The sequence below is a fragment of the Salmo salar genome, chromosome 17 (genome assembly GCF_965601325.2).
Source record: "Salmo salar chromosome 17, fSalSal1, whole genome shotgun sequence".
NCBI classification, from domain to species: Eukaryota; Metazoa; Chordata; class Actinopteri; order Salmoniformes; family Salmonidae; genus Salmo; species Salmo salar.
In genome coordinates, this window is record NC_138307.1 from 48,571,061 (window position 1) to 48,593,424 (window position 22,364).

The following is a 22,364-nucleotide window of genomic DNA, read 5'->3' on the forward strand; positions in this document are numbered from 1 at the left end:
TACCCCCTGCCACGTCCACATAACCCCTATTACTGGTCAGGACGTGACACCACTTCAGTTTGCAGACCGCCCCAACAGGTCCACAGGTGATGCAATTGCCATCACACTGCACACTGCCCTATCCCATCTGGACAAAAATAAGACCTATGTAAGAATGCTGTTCATTGACTACAGCTCAGCATTCAACACCATAGTACCCTCCAAGCTCATCATCAAGCTGGAGGCACTGTGTCTGAAGCCCGCCCTGTGCAATTGGGTCGTGAACTTTCTGACGGAACGCACCCAGGTGGTGAAGGTAGGAAACAACATCTCCACTTCGCTGACCCTCAACACTGGGGCCCCACAAGGGTGTGTGCTCAGCCTTCTCCTGTACTCCCTGTTCACCCACGACTGAGTGGCCATGCACACCTCCAAACTCAATCATCAAGTTTGCAGGCGACACAACAGTAGTGGGCTTGATCACCAACAACAACGAGACAGCCTACAGGGAGGAGGTGAGGGCACTCGGAGTGTGGTGTCAGGAAAACAACCTCTCACTCAACGTCAGCAAAACAAAGGAGATGATGGTGGACTTCAGGAAACAGCAGAGGGAGCACCCCCCCTATCCACATCGAAGGGCAGCGGTGGAGAAGGTGAAAAGTTTTATGTTCCTGGGTGTACACATCACAGACAAACTGAAATGGTCCACCCACACAGACAGTGTGGTGAATTAGGCGCAATAGCGCCTCTTCAACCTCAGGAGGCTGAAGAAATTTGGCTTGTCATCCAAAACCCTGACAAACTTTTACGGATGCACAATCGAGAGCATCCTGTCGGGCTGTATCACAGCCTGGTACAGCAACTGCACCGCCCTCAACCGCAAGGCCAACCAGAGGGTGGTGCGGTCTGCACAACGCATCACGGGGGGCAAGCTACCTGCCCTCCATGACACCTACGGCACCCGATGTCACAGGAAGGCCAAAAAATCATCAAGGACAACAACCACCCGAGCCACTGCCTGTTCACACCGCTATCATCTAGAAGGTGAGGTCAGAACAGGTGCATCAAAGCTGGGACCGAGAGATTGAGAAACAGCTTCTATCTCAAGGCCATCAGACTGCTAAACAGCAATCACTAACTCAGAGAGGCTACTGCCTACATTGAGACCCAATCACTGGACACTTTAATAAATGGATCACTAGTCACTTTAAACAATGCCATTTTAAATAATGCCACTTTAATAATGTTTACATATCTTACATTACTCATTTCACATGTATATACTGTATTTTATACCATCTACTGCACCTTGCCTATGCCACTCGGCCATCGCTCATCCACATACTTATATGTACATATTCTCATTCACCCCTTTAGATTTGTGTGTATTAGGTAGTTGTTGGGGAATTGTTAGATTACTTGTTAGATATTATTGCACTGTTGGAACTAGAAGCACAAGCATTTCACTACACTCGCATTAACATCTGCTAACTGTGTGTATGTGACCAATAACATTTGATTTGATGTATCTGGTTCATTGCTGTAAGTAGTTTTCAACCTTTTTTGGTTACTATAACCACGTTTCACTCAGTCTGAACTGAAGTACCCCCTCATGTCCATCTGATAGTTAAGAAAATGTTATTATGCATATTCCCAAATACATCCTGTGGATAGACCAGGTAGGTACTCCTAGCACAGATTAATAGGTATTTTTGGTACATGTACCCCAGTTTGAGAACAACTGTTGGAAATCATGCGCTTTGCTGACATCTAGTGGTCTTTCAGTGTATATTGGGGTTCTCTTACAAAAAAAATGTACATACCGCCTAGCTACATAGTTATACATTGTAACCATGAATTCAATTACATTGATATGGTGTTTCTCGTTTTTACTACTTGTTTTACAATAACAGTAAAAGAGACCCATTGTGTCCCTCGAATCTGTGAAGTATAGCTTTTAGTTCCTGTATCTGTATTTCTAGACGGGGGCGTTTGTCGGTGACACACACGGGGAACCTGTGTGCGATTGAGATGGCGGTCGGAACAGCGAGCACAACTAACGAATAAATATTACCCCGTCTGAACATAAACTGTGGAACTTGTAGCGCCTTCGCATTTACCATAAACTGTAACCCGGAACGTAGCATAGCGCTATGGAGAAACCGACAGTCGCACTTGTGTATCAAGCTGTTCAGGCTCTTTATCATGATCCGGACCCCGCCGGTAAAGAGCGAGCCTCAGTGTGGCTGGGGGAGCTACAGAGATCGGTAAGTAAACTTGAGAGATGGGGGGGGACTTGGAATGGGCCTAGAACAAGACATGGCTAGACAGGTCGTGTGAGGCCGAAAACAAAACATTGCATCAGAATGCGTAATACCGTGGTGATATAAAACCATTGGATTTGTGTATGCTAACCCAACAACGAATGAATGAGCATAGATTCACACGCTAGCTAGCAACAAACTGCATAGCATTAGCTAGTTAGCTTAGTCAAGCTGGTTTGTTAGATAACTAACTAGTTAGCATTAGCCACACAGTTCCCTTTTCTACTACTAGCCTGCTAGTAACTGTCAACTGGAAACGGGGTTACATCTATGGGGGGTTTCTCGGTGCAACGAAGGTAATGAAGGCAAACAGTAGCTCGCTTTTTCTCGCGTGTAGTCATCAAACGACCCATGGTGTTTGAAAATGCTAGTTAGTTATCCACACACAACATAACTAGTTAACATCCAGTTATTGCTAGCTAGTTGTTTAGTTAACCCTAGCCAACTACAGTAGCTGTCTTTACATAATTAGTAGTTCGCGCTAATGACAGCAACGTTAGCCGGTCATGGCACAGGAAGAGCGCGAGGCGAGGGTGGCCACCGTGATAGCGTCCAATACTTGCTAGCATACTTGCCGTTTTAGCCACATATGGCTAAATTGCTAAGTAGAGGGGCGTGTTGTCTCGCTAGATAACGTTAGGTTAGCGGGCTAGCGATATTGCCATGTAGGCTTTTGCTTTGAGTTAGTCCGCGAACGTTAACTTGGCTAGTTACACTAACAACTTGCATTTATGTTGATACTGTTGGGTAAATGGTATGTGGCACTTATTTGTTTGCTGCTGGTTGACGTTAGCCGTTTTATTATTTCCGCATCTGTTTGTTTTTTTTCCTCCCATGGTGCTGCATCGGTCCGGTTTCCGCATATTCATTGGTTACTGTCTTGACTCCTGCAGGAAATGAAATCATTGTCTGTCATCGGACAATCAGTGATTGAAATACGGCCCACCTACATGCAACCTACGTATTCCTACCAACTTTAATTTATTACTGTGATAATTTATATAATAATGGCCTTCCCGCAGGTTGCATTGAGGGTAACTGGATTAAAAAACGCAATTTCCACCCCATTATCATGCAGTTCGCACAGAAAGGCCTCACAAAGTCAAATATTGATTCCTTAAGAAAAAATGCAATGTTGCTTAACATGTTTTAAAACACGTTAGACTGTGACACCAGCAACTTCCTGAGTCTGCTGGCACTTGGGGATCTGAACGGTCTAATTTGGGAGAGCAGGAGCCATCTGAGTGATGAGCACTGTATGTGATCTGTGCTGTCAGCAGCTTTTTTCCCTGGCTGCCAGGACATACTGGACACTGGGGACAAATGGGCAAGGGGCTTGGCTGTTAAACTTTGCAATGTAAATTCTCATACACATTTTACCAGGTTATACTTTACAGTCCTTATACCATTCTCCAGAATGTCTAACAGCAGACCAACTGTTGGTTAAGGCAACAAGCCCTCTATGAAGGCAGCTAACTAAAGACACCTGATGGTGAACGCATTGGAAGGATATCAGATTTGGTCTACTGTATTTGTAAATAGGCCTACTCCTTTTGGGTCTTTGAGGGATTAGGGTTTAGAAATATGTTGAGTAGGTAGGGATGCAGAACTGAAAATGTAAGCATAGTGATCCATTTACTAGGATGGGCATTTTAAAAACATTTGGACTGTTCCAGTACTCACTATTTTTTTCTGAGTTCTCGAATGGGAAAAAATATTTATTTAAAAAAAATACAATAATTCAATGTTCACATTTTTCCAGTAGGCCTATGCCAACACTGCGCAACAATACCTAATTTATCATAACCATTACAGATAACAAATCCTAATTGCTAAATTGCCCCATATATATTGTCAATTTACAGCAAGTTATTGAAACTTTACTATCAACTGGTTATATTATATTGTGGAACAGTCTTCAAAAAGGCAGTAACCTCAGCAGTGGCACTTGCTTGTAGAAGTCTATGGCTGTGCAATTGCATAGCCTTGCTTTGTTAATTTAGTAGACAACGCTTATTTCCTGAGACCTTATCACAGTCGACACCTATTTTATAGTAAAAAAAACATGATGTAACATAACAGAAGTGACGCGCATCTCAACTCTGCAACAGTTATTCTCAGTGATCATTTGAAACTGGGCTCAATGTGGCTAGTTGAAAGACCTTTTTTTTCCAGGGTTACAAACCAAAATCTTTCTTTTCGATATACGGATGTTCAATTTAGTTTATTCTGCTTGTTCTTTGTAATTTTCTAAATGGATTAACAATTCCACATTGAACACTGCATGGTGTTGAATGACAGCCATTGCATGTGTTTTGTGAGTAGGCCTATGCATAATTATTCTGATGAAAATATGCTCTTTGTCAAACTGTTTTGTCTGTTTTTCAGTGTGGATCATGTCTGTTTAGGGGGTTATAGCCTAGGCTAATGGAGTGGATGAACATGGACTTTTTGTTGTGACATTTTTTTTTTTGACAATGTGTCTTGCTGACAAAAGGACCTTTTTTTGTAGAAAGAAATGTCGGGACACTTGAAATGGGCCTGAAATACGGGACTGTCCTGGGATGACAAGTGTAGCCGCATGGGGGGGTTGTTTTATTTTGGAATAAGCTCTGATTTTCATATTTGCCACTGTAGCAGTTATTACAAAAAGGAATGTTATAAAATATTTTATTACAAGTCCTACAAGCAGCAGTGTGTGTCCTTTCCACCCTGTTTAGTCAGTAGATTGTTCCTGGGTATCCTTTACAGACCATTTAGCTGTGTAGGCCTGTGTGTGTAAAACTGCTGGGTTTACCACTACCCTGGTTTTTGACCTACTTGTTTCGGTAACCTTCACATTTTATTTGTCACATACACATGGTTAGCAGATGTTAATGCGAGTGTAGCGAAATGCTTGTGCTTCTAGTTCCGACCATGCAGTAATATCTAACAAGTAATATAACCTAACAATTTCACAACTACCTTATACACACAAGTGTAAAGGAATGAATAGGAATATGTACTGTCTGAATACAGTTAATGGTGGCGATAACTTTTCTCCCCTCCCCGCAGATGTACGCGTGGGAGATGGCAGACCAGCTCCTCCAGCTGAAACAGGACGTGGAATCTTGTTACTTTGCCGCCCAGACCATGAAGATGAAGATCCAGATGTCGTTCTTTGAGCTCCCCCCAGAGACCCATATCGCCCTCCGAGACTCCCTGCTCTCACACATACAGAGCCTCAAAGACCTCTCCCCCATCATCGTCACCCAGGTAATAGCCGCCTCGTCCATTGATGTAACTTGGGCTAACGCCCTTCCCGTCCAGTTATTGTCCACCCTGTCACAGTGACCACTGAAACTCCAGGATGACTTGGATTTCTGTCTGCAGACTTTATGCTCCTAGAATGCTCTCAAGGAATGTCCCACTGCCCATCTAAATGTCCCAAAGGCTTAGCAATGCACAATAGAAATCTAGCATTTACCCCCAATGTACCACTACAGAGGAGTAGCTGTGGTACACTTTAACAAGTACAATATTATGTGGCATTAAGATACTCTAATCCTTACAAGTTCTTCCTGGTTGCTTGTCTCATTTCTCTTGTCCCATTCTCAGCTCGCTCTGGCCATTGCAGACCTCGCCCTACAGATGGCCTCCTGGAAGGGCTGTGTCCACACCCTCATTGAAAAGTAAGACCCCTCCCATTAGCTCTCAACCACCCATCTCGGATCACAGCTGTGGATAACACAATGCAAGATTTACAGGATATTAGACCACTGTAGGTGGTTCTATAAAGTTGAATGCTATTGAAAATAGTTAATGAGTTGGTATGTTTGAGGTGACATTAAGCTTAAAATACATCTCCTTCATGCTAATTTTCTCATAAACGACTGCTGCCGTCTCTCCTTGCCCCTCTTTCTCTGTCTCTCTCTTTTTCTCAGGTATAGCAATGACGTCAGCTCCATGACGTTTCTGATAGAGATCCTTACAGTGCTCCCCGAGGAGGTCCACAGCCGCTCCCTACGCATCGGAGCCAATCGCAGGACAGAGATCATCGAGGACCTGGCCTATTACTCCAGTACTGTGGTCACCCTACTGGTGAGAGTTCTATCCATTCCTCTTTCTCTTGCCAACACTCTCACATACTAGCCTATTTTACCCACCTGATTAAGCTGGTCTAAACTAGAGCACCCGCCACCACTCCCCCTTACCGGATAAGCAGACCTCCCATGGGTTCATCTTAATTTGAAACCCTGGGGTGTACAGCCTCATTATCACACAGCTTTTCAACTACTACCTTAGAGGGACAAACTAAACCACTCACTTTGCAGTATATCTTTCTCTGCAGAATGTCCAAGGTTGACAGTAGATGTTTGTGAGGATTAAGTGTAAGAATGTAGGAGTTGTCCTCCCAAAATGAACAGAAAAGAAACAGAACTAAACTGTTTGTGTCGAGGGTTACTTCAACCTACAATCAGCAATTTGCCTGGAGTCAATATTGATTACACCTGTCGTGACTGTTTTGTTGGGTGAACTTCCTTGTGCATTTGGCTTTGGACACCGCATTGTGGTTTTGATAAGGGTCTGTGTTGTTAGTGCGCGTGTGTGTTGTCACTCTGTCTACAGATGACGTGTGTGGAGAAGTCGGGCAGCAATGAGAAAATGCTGATCAAGGTGTTCCGCTGTCTGGGCAGCTGGTTCAACCTGGGAGTCCTGGACAGCAACTTTATGGCCAACAACCAGCTCCTCATGGTCCTTTTCCAAGTGCTGGTATGTCTGTGTCTCGGTCTCTTTCTCTCCCTCTTTGTCTGGCTTTCTCTCGCTCTCTCTCATCACATTTTGGAATCACAAATTAACAGTGCTAGTGAAACACACCCAAAAACAAACAACTTTTAGGATACTCCCAAAGTCTCTCTCAACATTGTAGTGGCGTTTGATCCTAACCCTTATTTCTGCAACAACTATTGGGGGGGCAGGGCAATAATTTATGCCGGTTTTGAATGCTAGTCGCTTGTATGCACAGTGCATCGTTTATATTTTTCAGCCGGGACATCTCTTTGATGTACTGTTCTCTTTTTTTTTTTTTGTCTGTTTGTTTGGCAGCAGAGAGACGAGACGTCCACTAACCTGCACGAGGCCGCGTCCGACTGCGTGTGTTCAGCGCTGTACGCCATCGAGAACGTGGACACGCACATGCCCCTGGCCCTGCAGCTCTTCCAGGGCGTCCTCACGCTGGAGACGGCCTACCACATGGCCGTGGCACGGGAGGACCTCGACAAGTACGAACACGCTACTCCCTTTTTCATACCTACACCAAGATCACCTATCCAATCACCACACCCCTTCCTGCCCCAAACCTATCTCTCCTCTCCATTGCTCTTGATGTTGAGCTCTTCTCTCCTCTGTGTGGAAGAAAAGAATGATAACTTATATCCACAACTCTCTCCTTCTCCTTTTGTTCTCAGAGTGTTGAATTACTGTAGGATCTTCACTGAGTTGTGTGAGACGTTTCTGGAGACGACAGTCAGGAGTCCAGGCCAGGGCATGGGAGACCTGCGGACACTTGAGCTACTGCTCATCTGCGCAGGACACCCTCAATATGAGGTACACAACACATGATACACACACACGCGCACACGCTCTGTTGCTTTGTGTGGATTTCAAGTGTGTGCGTTCTCTTCTGGTTCATCTCAGGTCGTGGAGATCTCCTTTAACTTCTGGTATCGTCTGGGAGAGAACCTGTATAAGACCAACGACCCTGCCCTCCACGGCATCTTCAGACCCTATATCCAGAGACTGCTGCACGGCCTGGCCCGCCACTGCCAACTAGACCCCGACCACGTAAGGACCACCCACCACATGACAAGCAGTCCTTAACCAACTCCAGTGATGCCGACCGTACTCCCCAATACTCTTCTTGTGTCATATCTGATTGTAGAATCCCATAACCATGTGCATCTAATGAAGTATTTCAGTACATCATTTAACTTTGGCAGCACTATATCATTCATTCACGGTCTCCACTTTTGGTTTGATCCACAGGAGGGCATCCCAGAAGATACTGATGACTTTGGGGAGTTCAGGATGAGGGTGTCTGATCTTGTGAAGGATGTCATTTTCCTTGTGGGCTCCATGGAATGTTTCTCCCAGGTAGCTACCCTTTTAGAAATTACAAGTTCAAATGACGTCATTAAGATGACAAACTATACCGACTTCCTTCTCTTTCTTTTTTTCTCTCTCCTTTCCTCCCTCTTGCTCTCTCAGTTGTACTCCACTCTAAAAGAAGGGAACCCTCCCTGGGAGGTGACTGAGGCTGTTCTCTTCATCATGGCCGCCATCGCCAAGAGTGTAGACCCGTGAGTGTCCTCTTCGTTCTGTTAATGAGTCATAATGTGCGATGACTAAATCGCTTCCCCACCGTATAGAATGTGTACAGCTACTTGTTGATTTGTATATCCTTCCCCCAAGGTGTTTGTGTACCGTGTTAATGCTTTCCCCCTGTCAGTGAGAACAACCCCACCCTGACAGAGGTGTTAGAGCAGGTGGTGCTGCTGCCAGAGACTGTCCATATCGCCGTGCGCTACACCAGCATTGAGCTGGTGGGGGAGATGAGCGAGGTCGTTGACCGCAACCCGCGGTTCCTAGGTAGGTTCAGTCGTCACGTTTACGGTCAATATCTTAGCTCGGGTCCTGAGTGATTGAGTTCATCGATTTAGAGGTTCATCTTCATGTGTGTATGCCCCTCGTTTTGAGTACATCTCTATTTCCTTGTCATTTTTCTTTATTTTTCCATTCCTTGTTCCTTCCTGTGTCAAATGCCTGTCGCTCTGTTTTGTTATGTCCCTGCTGTGTTACGAATGTGCGCCTCTGTCTGTGCGCCTCTGTTGGCTGTATACTCTGGATGTGTGCATGACCTTAGCCCCGCTCTATGTCACAGACCCCGTGCTGAACTACCTGATGAAGGGCCTGAGGGAGAAGACCTTGGCTTCCGTGGCGGCCAAGGCCATCCATAACATCTGCTCTGTGTGTCGGGACCATATGGCCCAGCACTTCCAGGGCCTGCTGGACATCGCCCGTGCCCTCGACTCCTTCGCCCTGACGACCGAAGCCGCCGTAGGCCTCCTCAAAGGTAACCTTATGCCATCCTTATTTTATTTACATAATTTTTATGGTGTGGATAGAAGACACAATCAGTGTATTTGTCTGTATTTTCAGTCCACCACTTTTTTTTGTATGTATATTTTCCCCTAACCCTACCACCCCTCCCCTAATTGTAGTAAACGAATGGACAACAATAGTTAGGCTTCTACTTCCAGCTTATACGTACTATTAACCTTTTACGGACACAATGTATTTTACATGGCATATCTTATTTTTTTATTTTTTTAGTCCCATACTTCAGCTACCCTCAACCCCTCCCATCTATCTCTGAAGATCATCCCGTTTTGATTTCTAGTTGCCATATATACACTTGCATACAGTACCAGTCGAAAGTTTGGACACCTACTCATTCAAGGGTCTTTCTTTATTTTTACTATTTTCTACATTGTACAATAATAGTGAAGACATCAAAACGATGAAATATTTGTTCTGTCTTTTCTGATGGATTAAACTGAAATTGAAACCAGCTTTCTATGTCTTGTTTTTAAAAAATATCTGAAAGTGTGAAGTTGTATTCTGAATGAAGATTTTTTTTTTTTAATCACAAAAAAATAAAAAATCATTCTTGAACACTGGGTGAGCCATTCTTACTAATCTGCTAGAGAACCAGTTCGGATATAAGTATAGATTTTGTATGCCTTAAGTGAGAGGTCCAATGCTTTAATATTTAGTCATTTCTGCCTTCCTAATTCGTATTTATTTATATAAATAGGCCTGTTCCAAATGAAGTGAAAAAAAAACAAAGTAAATGACTGTAGGTAGGGCCATGAGTAAAAAGGTACACTGGGATATGACTAAATAATTAATCAAATGTTTTTATATATTTTTTCTCCTCAAATAGACAGGTGTTGTCCTTTCCATGGTAGCAAGATCTTCTCTAAATTGGGTAACTTTCTATTGTAGTGAGAGAATTTATTTATTTTGGGATATGATTACAGAGTATTTCCACTTCACCGTCAGACCGTTTTATTGGTAAAATACACAGTAATGTTAAAGTTGTATTTAATTTTTTTTAATATGGTGCATTTAATCCAGCGAGGTTCGAAAAAGGATCTATACCCTGAGGCTGTGCAGGGATCAAAAATCGAATAGAATTTTATTTGTTACATGCGCCGAATCAACAAGTGTGAAATGCTTACTTACAAGCCCTTATCAAACAATGTAGTTTAAGAAAAAATAGCTATATAAAACATTTATTAAGGAGCATCAATAAAATAACAATGAGACTATATATACAGGGGGTTCCGGTACAGAGTCAATGTGCAGGGGCACCGGTTAGTCGAGGTAAAATGACACTGCAGGGATAGAGTAACAGCCGTGTAAAGATGGTGTGGGGAAAATGCAAATAGTCTGGGTAGCCATTTGATTAGATGTTAAGGAGTCTTATGGCTTGGGGGTTGAAGCCTTTTTGACCTAGACTTGGCCCTCCGGTACCGCTTTCCGTGCGGTAGCAGAGAGAACCGTCTATGACTAGGGTGGCTGGAGCTCATGGCAATTTTTTTTTAGGGCCTTCCTCTTACACTGTCTGGTATAGAGATCCTGGATGGCAGGAAGCTTGGCCCCAGTGATGTACCCTCTGTAGTGCCTTGTGGTTGGAGGTTGTGCTGGTGATGCAACCAGTCAGGGTGCTCTCCGGTGCAGCTGTAGAACCTTTTGAGGACCCATGCCAAATCTTTTTGGTCTCCTGAGGGGTAAAAGGTGTTTTTGTGCCCTCTTCACAACTGTCTTGGTGTGTTTTGGACCATGATAGTTTGTTTGTTTGACGTGGACGCCAAGAAACTTGAAGCTCTCAACCTGCTCCACTACAGCCCCAGTGACGAGAATTGCCGATTTAAAAGAACATGAATCGTCAGCGTACCATGACACCTTTCTGCTCCACTCCTCTATTCTGTCTCTCACTTTCAATCTCTTGTTTTATGAATGTCTCTCAATTGCTGGTCCATATGTCAGCAATTTGTTCTCTCTGGACTGTGGCTCGATGTTCCGTTTGTCTTTTTGTTTGATTGCCTACTGAGGTTGATTTGTATTACAGTGGTGTTGCTCTGTCACCATGGTAACGCTGGTTGTTTTACCTTGCAGGTACAGCACTGGTCCTGGCTCGCCTGCCCCTGGAGAAGATCGCCGAGTGTTTGAGTGACCTGTGTGCTGTGCAGGTCATGGCCCTCAAAAAGGTGTGTGGTGGTCTGCCGTTTTGGTTGTTGGTTGTGTGTGTGAGGTACCTTAGTAGAATTGTGTAACACTATTGTAGTGTTACACAATTCTACTAACAGGATTGGGGATTTGTGTGATACCAACAGGTTTGCTTATTTGTCTCTTATATTCAGCTTCTCTCTCAGGACCCCAGGAATGGGAAAGCTGCTGACCCCACTGTCTGGCTGGACAGACTAGCAGTCATCTTCCGGTTCGCTCAACCCAATTATAACACATTATTATTATTATTATTATTATTATTATTATTATATATATATCTCCTGGTTGCACAGGTCATGACCTGTCTTATGTAGCTATACAGATATGAGGATTTGGGTTGGTGGTTTAATATTTTAAGCAGAAATGTTCATATTAATGGTTTTTTTTGTTTGTTTTTTTCAGACACACAAACCCCATTGTAGAGAATGGCCAGACACACCCATGTCAGAAAGTTATCCAGGAGGTAAAGCAACTGTCAGTTTTTTCACCCTCTAGATTTTTATATCCATTTTCTTTTGTATTTGGACAAAGCTACCATTGCATACAACCTGCGTTGTTCAACCCATTAATTGGACTGTGTTTTAATGGGGCTATTCTGGTGCTCAACTATCCTGATGCTTCTCTCCCTTGCAGATTTTAACTCCAACTTGAGGCCATGATTGAGTACAGTCATTCCCGCAGCTTCTCATGCCAAATCTATATTGGGTGTTTCCTTGGTTCTCTGTAGATCTGGCCGGTCCTATCAGAGACTCTGAACACACACCAGGCTGATAACCGCATCGTGGAGCGCTGCTGTCGCTGTCTGCGGTTCGCTGTGCGCTGCGTGGGCAAGGGCTCTGCCTCTCTACTACAGCCACTCGTCACACAGGTGCGTGTCCCTGTGTTTGGTTCACGATACGCCCCATATACAGATGGATAAATCTTGGTTGGCGTCTGTTACTTGTGTATACAAAATCCTTTGCCACCGGGTGCTTGTTGAGCCCAGGGCAACTGGTGACTGACAGTTAGGCTGAATGTACAGTATAGGGTTGCAACTTTTCCAAACTCCTGGGTTGAAGGATTCCCTGGCTTTCTGATTATTCTCTCTTGAATCTAGATTTCTGGGAATTTGTGAGAAGTTACTGGAATTGTTTTACTCTAGTATAGGTCCTTAATATAATGTGTGTGTTTCAGATGGTCAGCAGAACTTAACATTAAGGCTTGTCTGCTTGCCCGGGGAAAGTAAAAATACATTATTTGGACAAGCAGATTTAAAGTGGTCTGACTTGACGAGTGAAAAAATCACTATCAAACAATTAGGTTACTTCGATCATAATTTGATTACTGTCATCCGGATACGATGTTTCGCTCACTGTCCTCCCAATCTCTGCAGAGACGTTGGAGTACTCTATAATTATTGTAGGTCTGCACTGACAGGCAAAGTGGTCTTTCAATCATGCAGTCGCGAGGTGTGTTTTTGAGATCAAAGCGAGCCGCGTTAGAACATTTGTTGATGATAATTGCTAGTGAGCTATTTGCCCAGTTATAGCAAATGTTTGGTCAGTAACAAGAATCCTGGTAAAGAAATGGTGTCTGTCAGCTGTGTGCCAGTTTCTGGATGAGGGAGGGAGAGCGAGACGGAGAGGGACATTTGCGCAGCAGGTAAAATGATGATATGCAAAAGACACTCGATAACCAGCCAAACTACACAATGTTTTGAATTTGAATCTCGCTAGTTAACTATATTAACTATTAGCATGCATTAAATGTCATGTCTGACGTCCTAAAATAACTTTCCACTGGCAATTCGGTATCACGGGCACCCTCATAGATATCATCCTAACCAACTTGCCCTCTAAATTACACCTCTGCTGTTTTCAATCAAGATCTCAGCGATCATTGCCTGCATCCGTAATGGGTCAGCGGTCAAACGACCTCCACTAATCACTGTCAAATGCTCCCTGAAACACTTAAGCGAGCAGGCCTTTCTAATCGACCTGGCCCGGGTATCCTGGAAGGATATTGACCTCATCCCTTCAGTAGAGGATGCCTGGTTATTAAAAAAAAAGCCTTCCTCACCATCTTAAATAAGCATGCCCCATTCAAGAAATGTAGAACCAGGAACAGATATAGCCTTTGGTTCTCTCCAGACCTGACTGCCCTTAACCAACACAAAAACATCCTGTGGCGTTCTGCATTAGCATCGAACATCCCCCGTGATATGCAACTTTTCAGGGAAGTTAGAAACCAATATACACAGGCAGTTAGAAAAGCCAAGGCTAGCTTTTTCAAGCAGAAATTTGCTTCCTGCAACACAAACTCAAAGTTCTGGGACACTGTAAAGTCCTTGGAGAATAAGAGCACCTCCTCCCAGCTGCCCACTGCACTGAGGATAGGAAACTCTGTCACCACCGATAAATCCACTATAATTGAGAAATTCAATAAGCATTTTTCTACGGCTGGCCATGCTTTCCACCTGGCTACCCCCCACAGCAAATCACCCAAGCCTTCTCCATTTCTCCTTCTCCCAAATCCAGTCAGCTGATGTTCTGAAAGAGCTGCAAAATCTGGACCCCTACAAATCAGCCGGGCTAGACAATCTGGACCCTTTCTAAAAATATCTGCCGAAATTGTTGTTGCCCCTATTACTAGCCTGTTCAACATCTCTTTCGTGTCGTCTGAGATTCCCAAAGATTGGAAAGCAGCTGAGGTCATCCCCCTCTTCAAAGGGGGACACACTCTTGACCCAAACTGCTACAGACCTATATCTATCCTACCCTGCCTTTCTAAAGTCTTCGAAAGCCAAGTCAACAAACACATTACCGACCATTTCGAATCCCACCGCACCTTCTCCGCTATGCAATCTGGTTTCAGAGCTGGTCATGGGTGCACCTCAGCCACGCTCAAGGTCCTAAACGATATCTTAACCGCCATCGATAAGAAACAATACTGTGCAGCCGTATTCATTGACAGAGTCGAAAGCTTTGGCCAGGTCAATCACCACATCCTCATCGGCAGACTCAATAGCCTTGGTTTCTCAAGTGATTGCCTCGCCTGGTTCACCAACTACTTCTCTGATAGAGTTCAGTGTGTCAAATCGGAGGGCCTGTTGTCCGGACCTCTGGCAGTCTCTATGGGTGTGCCACAGGGTTAAATTCTTGGGCCGACTCTTTTCTCTGTATACATCAATGATGTCACTCTTACTGCTGGTGAGTCTCTGATCCACCTCTACACAGATGACACCATTCTGTATACTTCTGGCCCTTCTTTGGACACTGTGTTAACAACCCCCCAGACGAGCTTCAATGCCATACAACTCTCCTTCCGTGGCCTCCAACTGCTCTTAAATACAAGTAAAACTAAATGTATGCTCTTCAACCGATCGCTGCCTGCACTGCCCGCCCGTCCAGCATCATTACTCTGGATGGTTCTGACTTAGGTATTTGTAGTTGTCCACATATTCTAAGTGTCTGGTTAGACTGTGAACTCTCCTTCCAGACTCACATCAAACATCTCCAATCCAAAGTTAAATCTAGAATTGGCTTCCTATTTCGCAACAAAGCATCTTTCACTCATGCTGCCAAACATACCCTCGTAAAACTGACTATCCTATCGATCCTCGACTTAGGCAATGTCATTTACAAAATAGCCTCCAATACCCAACTCAATAAATTGGATGCAATCTCTCACAGTGCCATCCGTTTTGTCACCAAAGCCCCATATACTACCCACCACTGCGACCTGCACGCTTTCGTTGGCTGGCCCTCGCTTCATACTAGTCGCCAATCCCACTGGCTCCAGGTCATCTACAAGACCCTGCTAGGTAAAGTTCCCCCTTATCTCAGCTCGCTGGTCACCATAGCAGCACCCACCTGTAGCACACGCTCCAGCAGGTATATCTCTCTGGTCACCCCCAAAGCCAATTCCTCCTTCGGCCGCCTCTCCTTCCAGTTTTCTGCTGCCAATGACTGGAACAAAGTACAAAAATCTCTGAAACTGGAAACACTTATCTCCCTCACTAGCTTTTAAGCACCAGCTGTCAGAGCAGCTCACAGATTACTGCACCTGTACATAGCCCATCTATAATTTAGCCCAAACAACTACCTCTTCCCCTACTTTATTTATTTATTTATTTATTTTGCTCCTTTGCACCCCGTTATTTCTATTTCTACTTTGCACTTTCTTCCACTGCAAATCTACCATTCCAGTGTTTAACTTGCTATATTGTATTTACTTTGCAACCATGGGTTTTTTTGCCTTTACCTCCCTTATCTCACCTCATTTGCTCACATTGTGTATATAGACTTATTTTTCTACTTTATTATTGACTGGATGTTTGTTTTACTCCATGTGTAACTCTGTTGTTGTATGTGTCAAACTGCTTGCTTTATCTTGGCCAGGTCGCAATTGTAAATGATAACTTGTTCTCAACTTGCCTACTTGGTTAAATAAAGGTGAAGAAAATAACCGCAAATGGCCAACATGCATTTGATATGGGTGCGCAGTTGATGAAACAATACTGCATACTCCAGTTGTAAAACCGTCTCTCGCGCTCAGAATTGTCTAGGATTATCCTCTGTTCAATAGTAACAAATATTCTTAGAATAGCCTAATTGACAAGTAACTCCTATGCTGTCAAGATCTCCCCTGAACACAATCATTTAACCTTACAAATAGATACACTTCTAAGTTAGCTACCTCGCCCACCTTAACCATTTAATCCCTGGTTCATTGAATGAGGGAATTATTTTATAAAGACCAAATATTTGATTGTAATGTTGCAGAGTGGCCAACCCTCATCCAGGAGAGTGTGTGCAGGATTTTGCTCCTTCCCTGTTGGAACACACCACATTGCTCAACAGGTCCTTGATAAGCTGACTGGTGTGTTTGAGCAGGGTTGGATCAAAATCCTGCACACTCAGTAGCTCTCCTGGATGAGGGTTGACGGACCACGTGTTTCATCCAGTAGCTTATCAGTGCACTATTTTTACTTTGTGGGGGATGCTCAAGGGCCAACGGTAGGATATATAATTCATGGGATCAGAGACCAGCAGCCTTCCATTGTCAACACCAGTGATTTACAATGAATGTTATTTTGTGAAGTGGTTCCTTGCATTATACAACACAATTTTCAGCAAACTTTTTGGCCCTGGTGTTATATTTTTTGTGTGGGGGGGTGCCAGACTGAGCTTTTGGACAGGTAAAATTCAGTCACAAAAGTGAATGTCAAGCTCTGGTCAGTGTGTACCAGGTGTAAAGATGTGTGTACCAGGTGTAAAGATGTTGCGTTTCAGATGGTCAGTGTGTATCAGGTGTATCCCCACTCCTGCTTCCTGTATCTGGGCAGCATCCTGGTGGATGAGTACGGCATGGAGGAGGGCTGCAGACAAGGTCTACTGGACATGCTACAGGTAGGGGACGCACACCACTTTCATAGGTACTCATAGTTCACTAGAGTGGCAGTGGAACTCTGGTTGTTATTGGTTTTGACCTGACTTTGTCCCTTCTCTCTACCCGTAGGCTCTTTGTATGCCCACCTTCCAGCTATTGGAGCAGACCAACGGTCTCCGTAACCACCCAGACACAGTAGATGACCTTTTCAGACTCGCCACCAGGTATGATCAACTGGAACACAGTTCAAACTGTTGCTCCTCTCCCTCAAAATAATAAGTTCACTTAATTTCAATGGGTCTTGTCTGAGTGGCAGGAATGAAACCTAACCGTTGCTGGGGACCTGACATAGGCATACTTGTTTTACAGCGTTCAGATTATAAAGAAGATTCTCTCTCTCTCTCTGACATGTCTGTCTTCCCATCTGTGTCTCTCGCTTCTTCTCTCTGCAGGTTTGTCCAGCGTAGTCCCATCACCCTGCTCAGCAGTGGCATCATCGTCCACATCATCCAGTGTGCCATCGCGGCTACGACACTCGACCACCGGGATGCCAACTGCAGCGTCATGAAGTTTGTCAGAGACCTCATCCACACGGGCGTCAGCAACGACGTGAGTCAGCCCCCAACAGTCAATCTATTTCAAGTCCGTTTGTTTGACGTCTCTGTTGCAGAATGCACAGAATCCCTGATCTACAAATATATTTCTATCCCAAATTATTCCTTATGTCATCAAGATGAGCAAATCTGTGCCTCACCTTGCTCAAACATGGGGATTCACTGTTTGACGATCAATCAAGTCTCCTCTGAATAACAACAGTCAGATTGTCATGTTTGTTTTCCCATTTCAGCACGAGGATGACTTTGATCTGCGGAAGCAGCTAATAGGCCAGGCCATGGGGCAGCATGGGCAGCAGTTGGTCACCCAGCTCATGCACACATGCTGCTTCTGCCTGCCACCTTACACACTCCCCGATGTGGCTGAGGTGCTCTGGGAGATCATGGTGTTCGACAGGCCGGTGAGTCTCTCACACGTACATTGACGCTCTCTCACACACACACACACACTTAGCTCTTTCGGTTCTGACAGTACTCGTACAATACATATGCAGTTGAATGTACACATACACTGGTCTTCAACAGGTGCTCGCTGTCATACCACAAGATGGCGATAAGAGAACATCTTTCAACAGGGACCACAATTCATAGTCACACACTCTTCCAATGACATTGGCATGACAGCACTTTCACTCATGAGATAAGTGTTGTAGTGCTACAATTGCATTGCGTCCTGATGTGCGTTTGATGTTTAACGTTGCGGATATGTTTTCTAGACGTTCTGCCGCTGGCTGGAGAGTGCGCTGAAGGGGCTTCCTAAAGAGACGTCAGGCGGGGCAGTGACCGTCACACACAAACAGCTCACAGACTTCCACAAGCAGGTCACCAGGTGAGCATATCACAACCACGCTCCTTCCATGCTTCTCAAGTGTAATCTGGTGCAGTCGTACCCATCCGGTGCATTCCTTCCTGCCAGAAATAATCTAACTAGCCACATGTTGTCCTCATCGGTTCAGGAGTTATGTCAGGTGAAACTCTGCATAGTAGTTGACTCCCTGTCAGCTGTTGATGTTCTGACTCTGGGAAGAGCTCATGTGTCCCTGGGCGTGCTCGAACAAGCTGCTCCAGTGGAACGCTGGGAAACCGGAGTAGGGAAACCTCATGGATTCCCTGCCACAAGTTGAAGCTCGCCTAGAAGCGTCCCTTCCCTGCCCCAGTTCTCCAGCGCTCCACCCTCCCTCCCACGCAGTGTCTCTGAGGGAATGTGCGCTTCAGATACATGACAGCTAAAGTCAGATCTGATTTGTCACATGCGCCATATACAACGGGTGTAGACCTTACACTGAAAAGCTTACTTATGACCCCTAACCGACAGTGCCGTTTAAAAAAATACGGATAAGAATAAGAGATCAAAGTAACAAGTAATTAAAGAGGAGCCGTAAAAAAAATAACAATATACAGGGGGGGTGCCGGTACAATGTGCGGGGGCACCGGTTAGTTGAGGTAGTATGTACATGTAAGTAGAGTTAGTGACTATGCATAGATGACAACAGAGTGGCAGTGGAGAGGGAAGGGCAATGTGAATAGTCTGGGTAGCCATTTGACTAGATGTTCAGGAGGCTTACGGCTTGTGGGTAGAAGCTGTTTAGAAGCCTCTTGGACCTAGACTTGGCGCTCCAGTATCGCTTGCCGTGTGGTAACAGAGAGAACAGTCTATGACTAGGGTGGCTGGAGTCTTTGACGATTTTCAGGGCCTTCCTCTGACACCGCCTGGTATAGAGGTCCTGGATGGCAGGAAGCTTGGCCCTGAAATGTACTGGGCAGTTCGCACAACCTTCTGTAGTGCCTTGCGGTCGGAAGCTGAGCAGTTGCCGTACCAGGCAGTGATTCAACCAGTCAGGATGCTCTCGATGGTGCAGCTGTAGAAACTTTTGAGGATCTGAAGACCCATGCCAAATATTTTCAGTCTCCTGAGGGGGAATAGGTTTTGTTGTGCTCGCTTCACCGCTGTCATGGTGTGCTTGAACCATGTTAGTTCGTTGGTGATGTGGACACCAAGGAACTTGTAGCTCTCAACCTGCTCCACTGCAGCCCTTTCGATAAGAATTGGGGCGTGCTCGGTCCTCTTTTTCTTGTAGTCCACAATCATCTCCTTTTCTCTTGATCAAGTTGAGGGAGAGGTTGTCCTGGCACCACACGGCCAGGTCTCGGACCACCTCCCTATTGTTGTCGGTGGTCATCGGTAATTTTGATGGTGTTGGAGTCGTGCCTGGCCGTGCAGTCATGAGTGAACAGGAGTACAAGAGGGGGCTGAGCACGCATCCCTGAGGGGGCTGTGTTGAGGGTCAGCGTGGCGGATGTGTTGTTACCTACCCTTACCACCTGGGGGCGGCCCGACAGGAAGTCCAGGATCCAGTTTCAGAGGGAGGTGTTTAGTCCCAGGGTCCTTAGCTTATTCATGAGCTTGGAGGGCACTATGATGTTGAATGCTGAGCTGCAGTCAATGAATAGCATTCTCACATAGGTGTTCCTTTTGTCCAGGTGGGAAAGGGCAGTCATCTGTGGATCTGTTGGGGCGATATGCAAATTGGAGTTGGTCTAGGGTTTCTGGGATGATGGTGTTGTGAGCCATGACCAGCCTTTCAAAGCACTTTATGGCTACAGACGTGAGTGCTACGGGTTGGTAGTCATTTAGGCAGGTTACCTTAGTGTTCTTGGGCACAGGCACTATGGTGGTCTGCTTAAAACATGTTGGTATTACAGACTCGGACAGGGAGAGTTTGAAAATATAATTGAAGACACTTGCTAGTTGGTCAGCTCATGCTCGCAGTACACGTCCTGGTAATCCGCCTGGCCCTGCGGCCTTGTGAATGTTTACCTGTCTAAAGGTGATCAGTCTTCTGGAACAGCTGGTGCTCTCATGCATGTTTCAGTGTTATTTGCCTCGATGCAAGCATAGAAGTAGTTTAGCTCGTCCAGTAGGCTGTGCTTCCCTTTTGTAGTCTGTAATGGTTTGCAGGCCCTGCCACATCCGACGAGCGTCAGAGCCGGTGCAGTACGACCGATCTTAGTCCTGTATTGATGCTTTGCCTGTTTGATGGTTCGTCGGAGGACAAAGCGGGATTTCTTATAAGCTTCTGGTTTAGAGTCCCTCTCCTTGAAAGCGGCAGCTCTAGCCTTTTAGCTCAGTGCGGATGTTGCCTGTAATCCATGGTTTCTGGTTGGGGTATGTATGTACGGTCACTGTGAGGACGACGTCATCGATGCACTTATTGAAGTCCATGACGTGGTGTACTACTCAATGCCATTGGAGGAATCCCGGAACATATTCCAGTCTGTGCTAACAAAACAGTCCTGTAGCTTAGCATCTGCTTCATCTGACCATTCTTTAATTGATATAGTCACTGGTGCTTACTGCTTTAATTTGGCTTGTAAGCAGGAATCCGATAGTATTTCTGAGGGAGCACCTTGAGTTCACAGTAGGAGTCTTGTGAGACAAATTGCAGGCTAGACATGGGTTAATTTCAGTTCAGATTAATATAAAGTGACCTTGAATAAATGGCGAGCCTGAATGTGTTCAATGACCTTTTCTTTTCCGATTTCATTTGAAATAACCTTTACCATGTAAATGCGCCACATTAATAACGTTGCCCTTTCTCCATCTCTCCAGTGCGGAGGAGTGTAAGCAGGTGTGCTGGGCTATCCGGGAGTTCACCAGATTGTTCCGATAGCCATGCCCAAAGAGCTCTGCCAGAACACCAGGTACGGCATCAACCCAGAAACCCAAACAGCCCCCACACTGGGATCTGCGGACTCCTCTCGGTCCATGTCTTTAGATGGTTCCAAAAAAAATCTGATCGTATTTACGTTGGTAGTGTCATTAAGATCGCCATTGTTTTTCTTCCTCAGGTTAAATATTTTGGCGAACATTCAGAGGTGACGGCAAAGAGGCTGAAGACCGCAGCAGACGAGAATCTAAAGGGATCTCCTACTGGACAGATGGGCGGGACTTGGCACTGTGGAAAGCCAATCAAGACGCATCGCAAGGATTGGAGTGACAGGGTGAACCCGTAAACGAAACGCGCCTTCGACTTTGGCCGTGTGAGAAGAGACGCCCCCCTTCCGCTCCCCTGCCTCACTGTCGCCACAGTAACAGGTGGCATGAGGGTTGAAAGGGGGCGGGGCAGGAGGGCATGTCCAAGGAGGAACGAGAATTCACCGACTCAAAGAAATGGAATGGGATTAGTTCTGGATCCATCTTCAAAAAGAACAAGAGAAGGGAAGGAAAAAAAACAAAACAAAAAAAACAAAAGGATGTGCCTGGTTGCAAATCATAATGCATCAAAAAAAGACTTGTACGTTTTTAAATTGAGAAATGATTTATTTTCATGGATGTGTCTTTAGAACTTTAACATGGTCTTGCTGTCGGTGCCATATAGAAAAATAAATAGCAAACCCACGATGCCCTTCCCAAATTGGTCACCACTGCCTTGTGGAGGAATTTAGGAAATGGTTGAAGGGAATGCTGGGAGATTTGGCGTCACCTTTGACCTTTTTAAACGTGTTGGCTGGAGTTTTACTGTTCTCTATTGCCAGGGAAGGAGAGGTGGGACTCTGGCAAATAGTATATATTCTTTTTTTTGTTCCACCTCTGGCATCGTCCATTCTTGGGGAGGCAGACACTGTCATGTTGTGAGCAACAATAAAAACGACAGTGAGGAACAAACGTGCCTTTGTCTGTGTCATGTTTTAGAGTTCAGACATTGGTTCATCCCAGACCCACAACCCCACTCATTCTCTGGCA

At 45.1% G+C, this 22,364-nt stretch overlaps 1 protein-coding gene across 1 annotated transcript; it reads left to right on the top strand.

Moving 5' to 3' along the window:
• Positions 1 to 1,958: 1,958 nt before the first annotated feature.
• On the top strand, positions 1,959 to 22,286 carry LOC106576026 (transportin-3). The gene is made up of 23 exons (XM_014152840.3): positions 1,959 to 2,246; positions 5,358 to 5,558; positions 5,901 to 5,974; positions 6,227 to 6,383; positions 6,912 to 7,055; positions 7,389 to 7,564; positions 7,751 to 7,889; positions 7,980 to 8,126; positions 8,328 to 8,435; positions 8,550 to 8,641; positions 8,791 to 8,930; positions 9,223 to 9,414; positions 11,526 to 11,617; positions 11,771 to 11,847; positions 12,039 to 12,099; positions 12,364 to 12,504; positions 16,910 to 17,026; positions 17,136 to 17,230; positions 17,459 to 17,615; positions 17,854 to 18,021; positions 18,337 to 18,449; positions 21,231 to 21,322; positions 21,470 to 22,286. Exons 1-22 carry the CDS (start codon positions 2,133 to 2,135, stop codon positions 21,289 to 21,291), a joined length of 2,766 nt encoding a protein of 921 aa, XP_014008315.1. The 5' UTR covers positions 1,959 to 2,132; the 3' UTR covers positions 21,292 to 21,322; positions 21,470 to 22,286.
• The last annotated feature ends 78 nt before the right edge of the window (positions 22,287 to 22,364 follow it).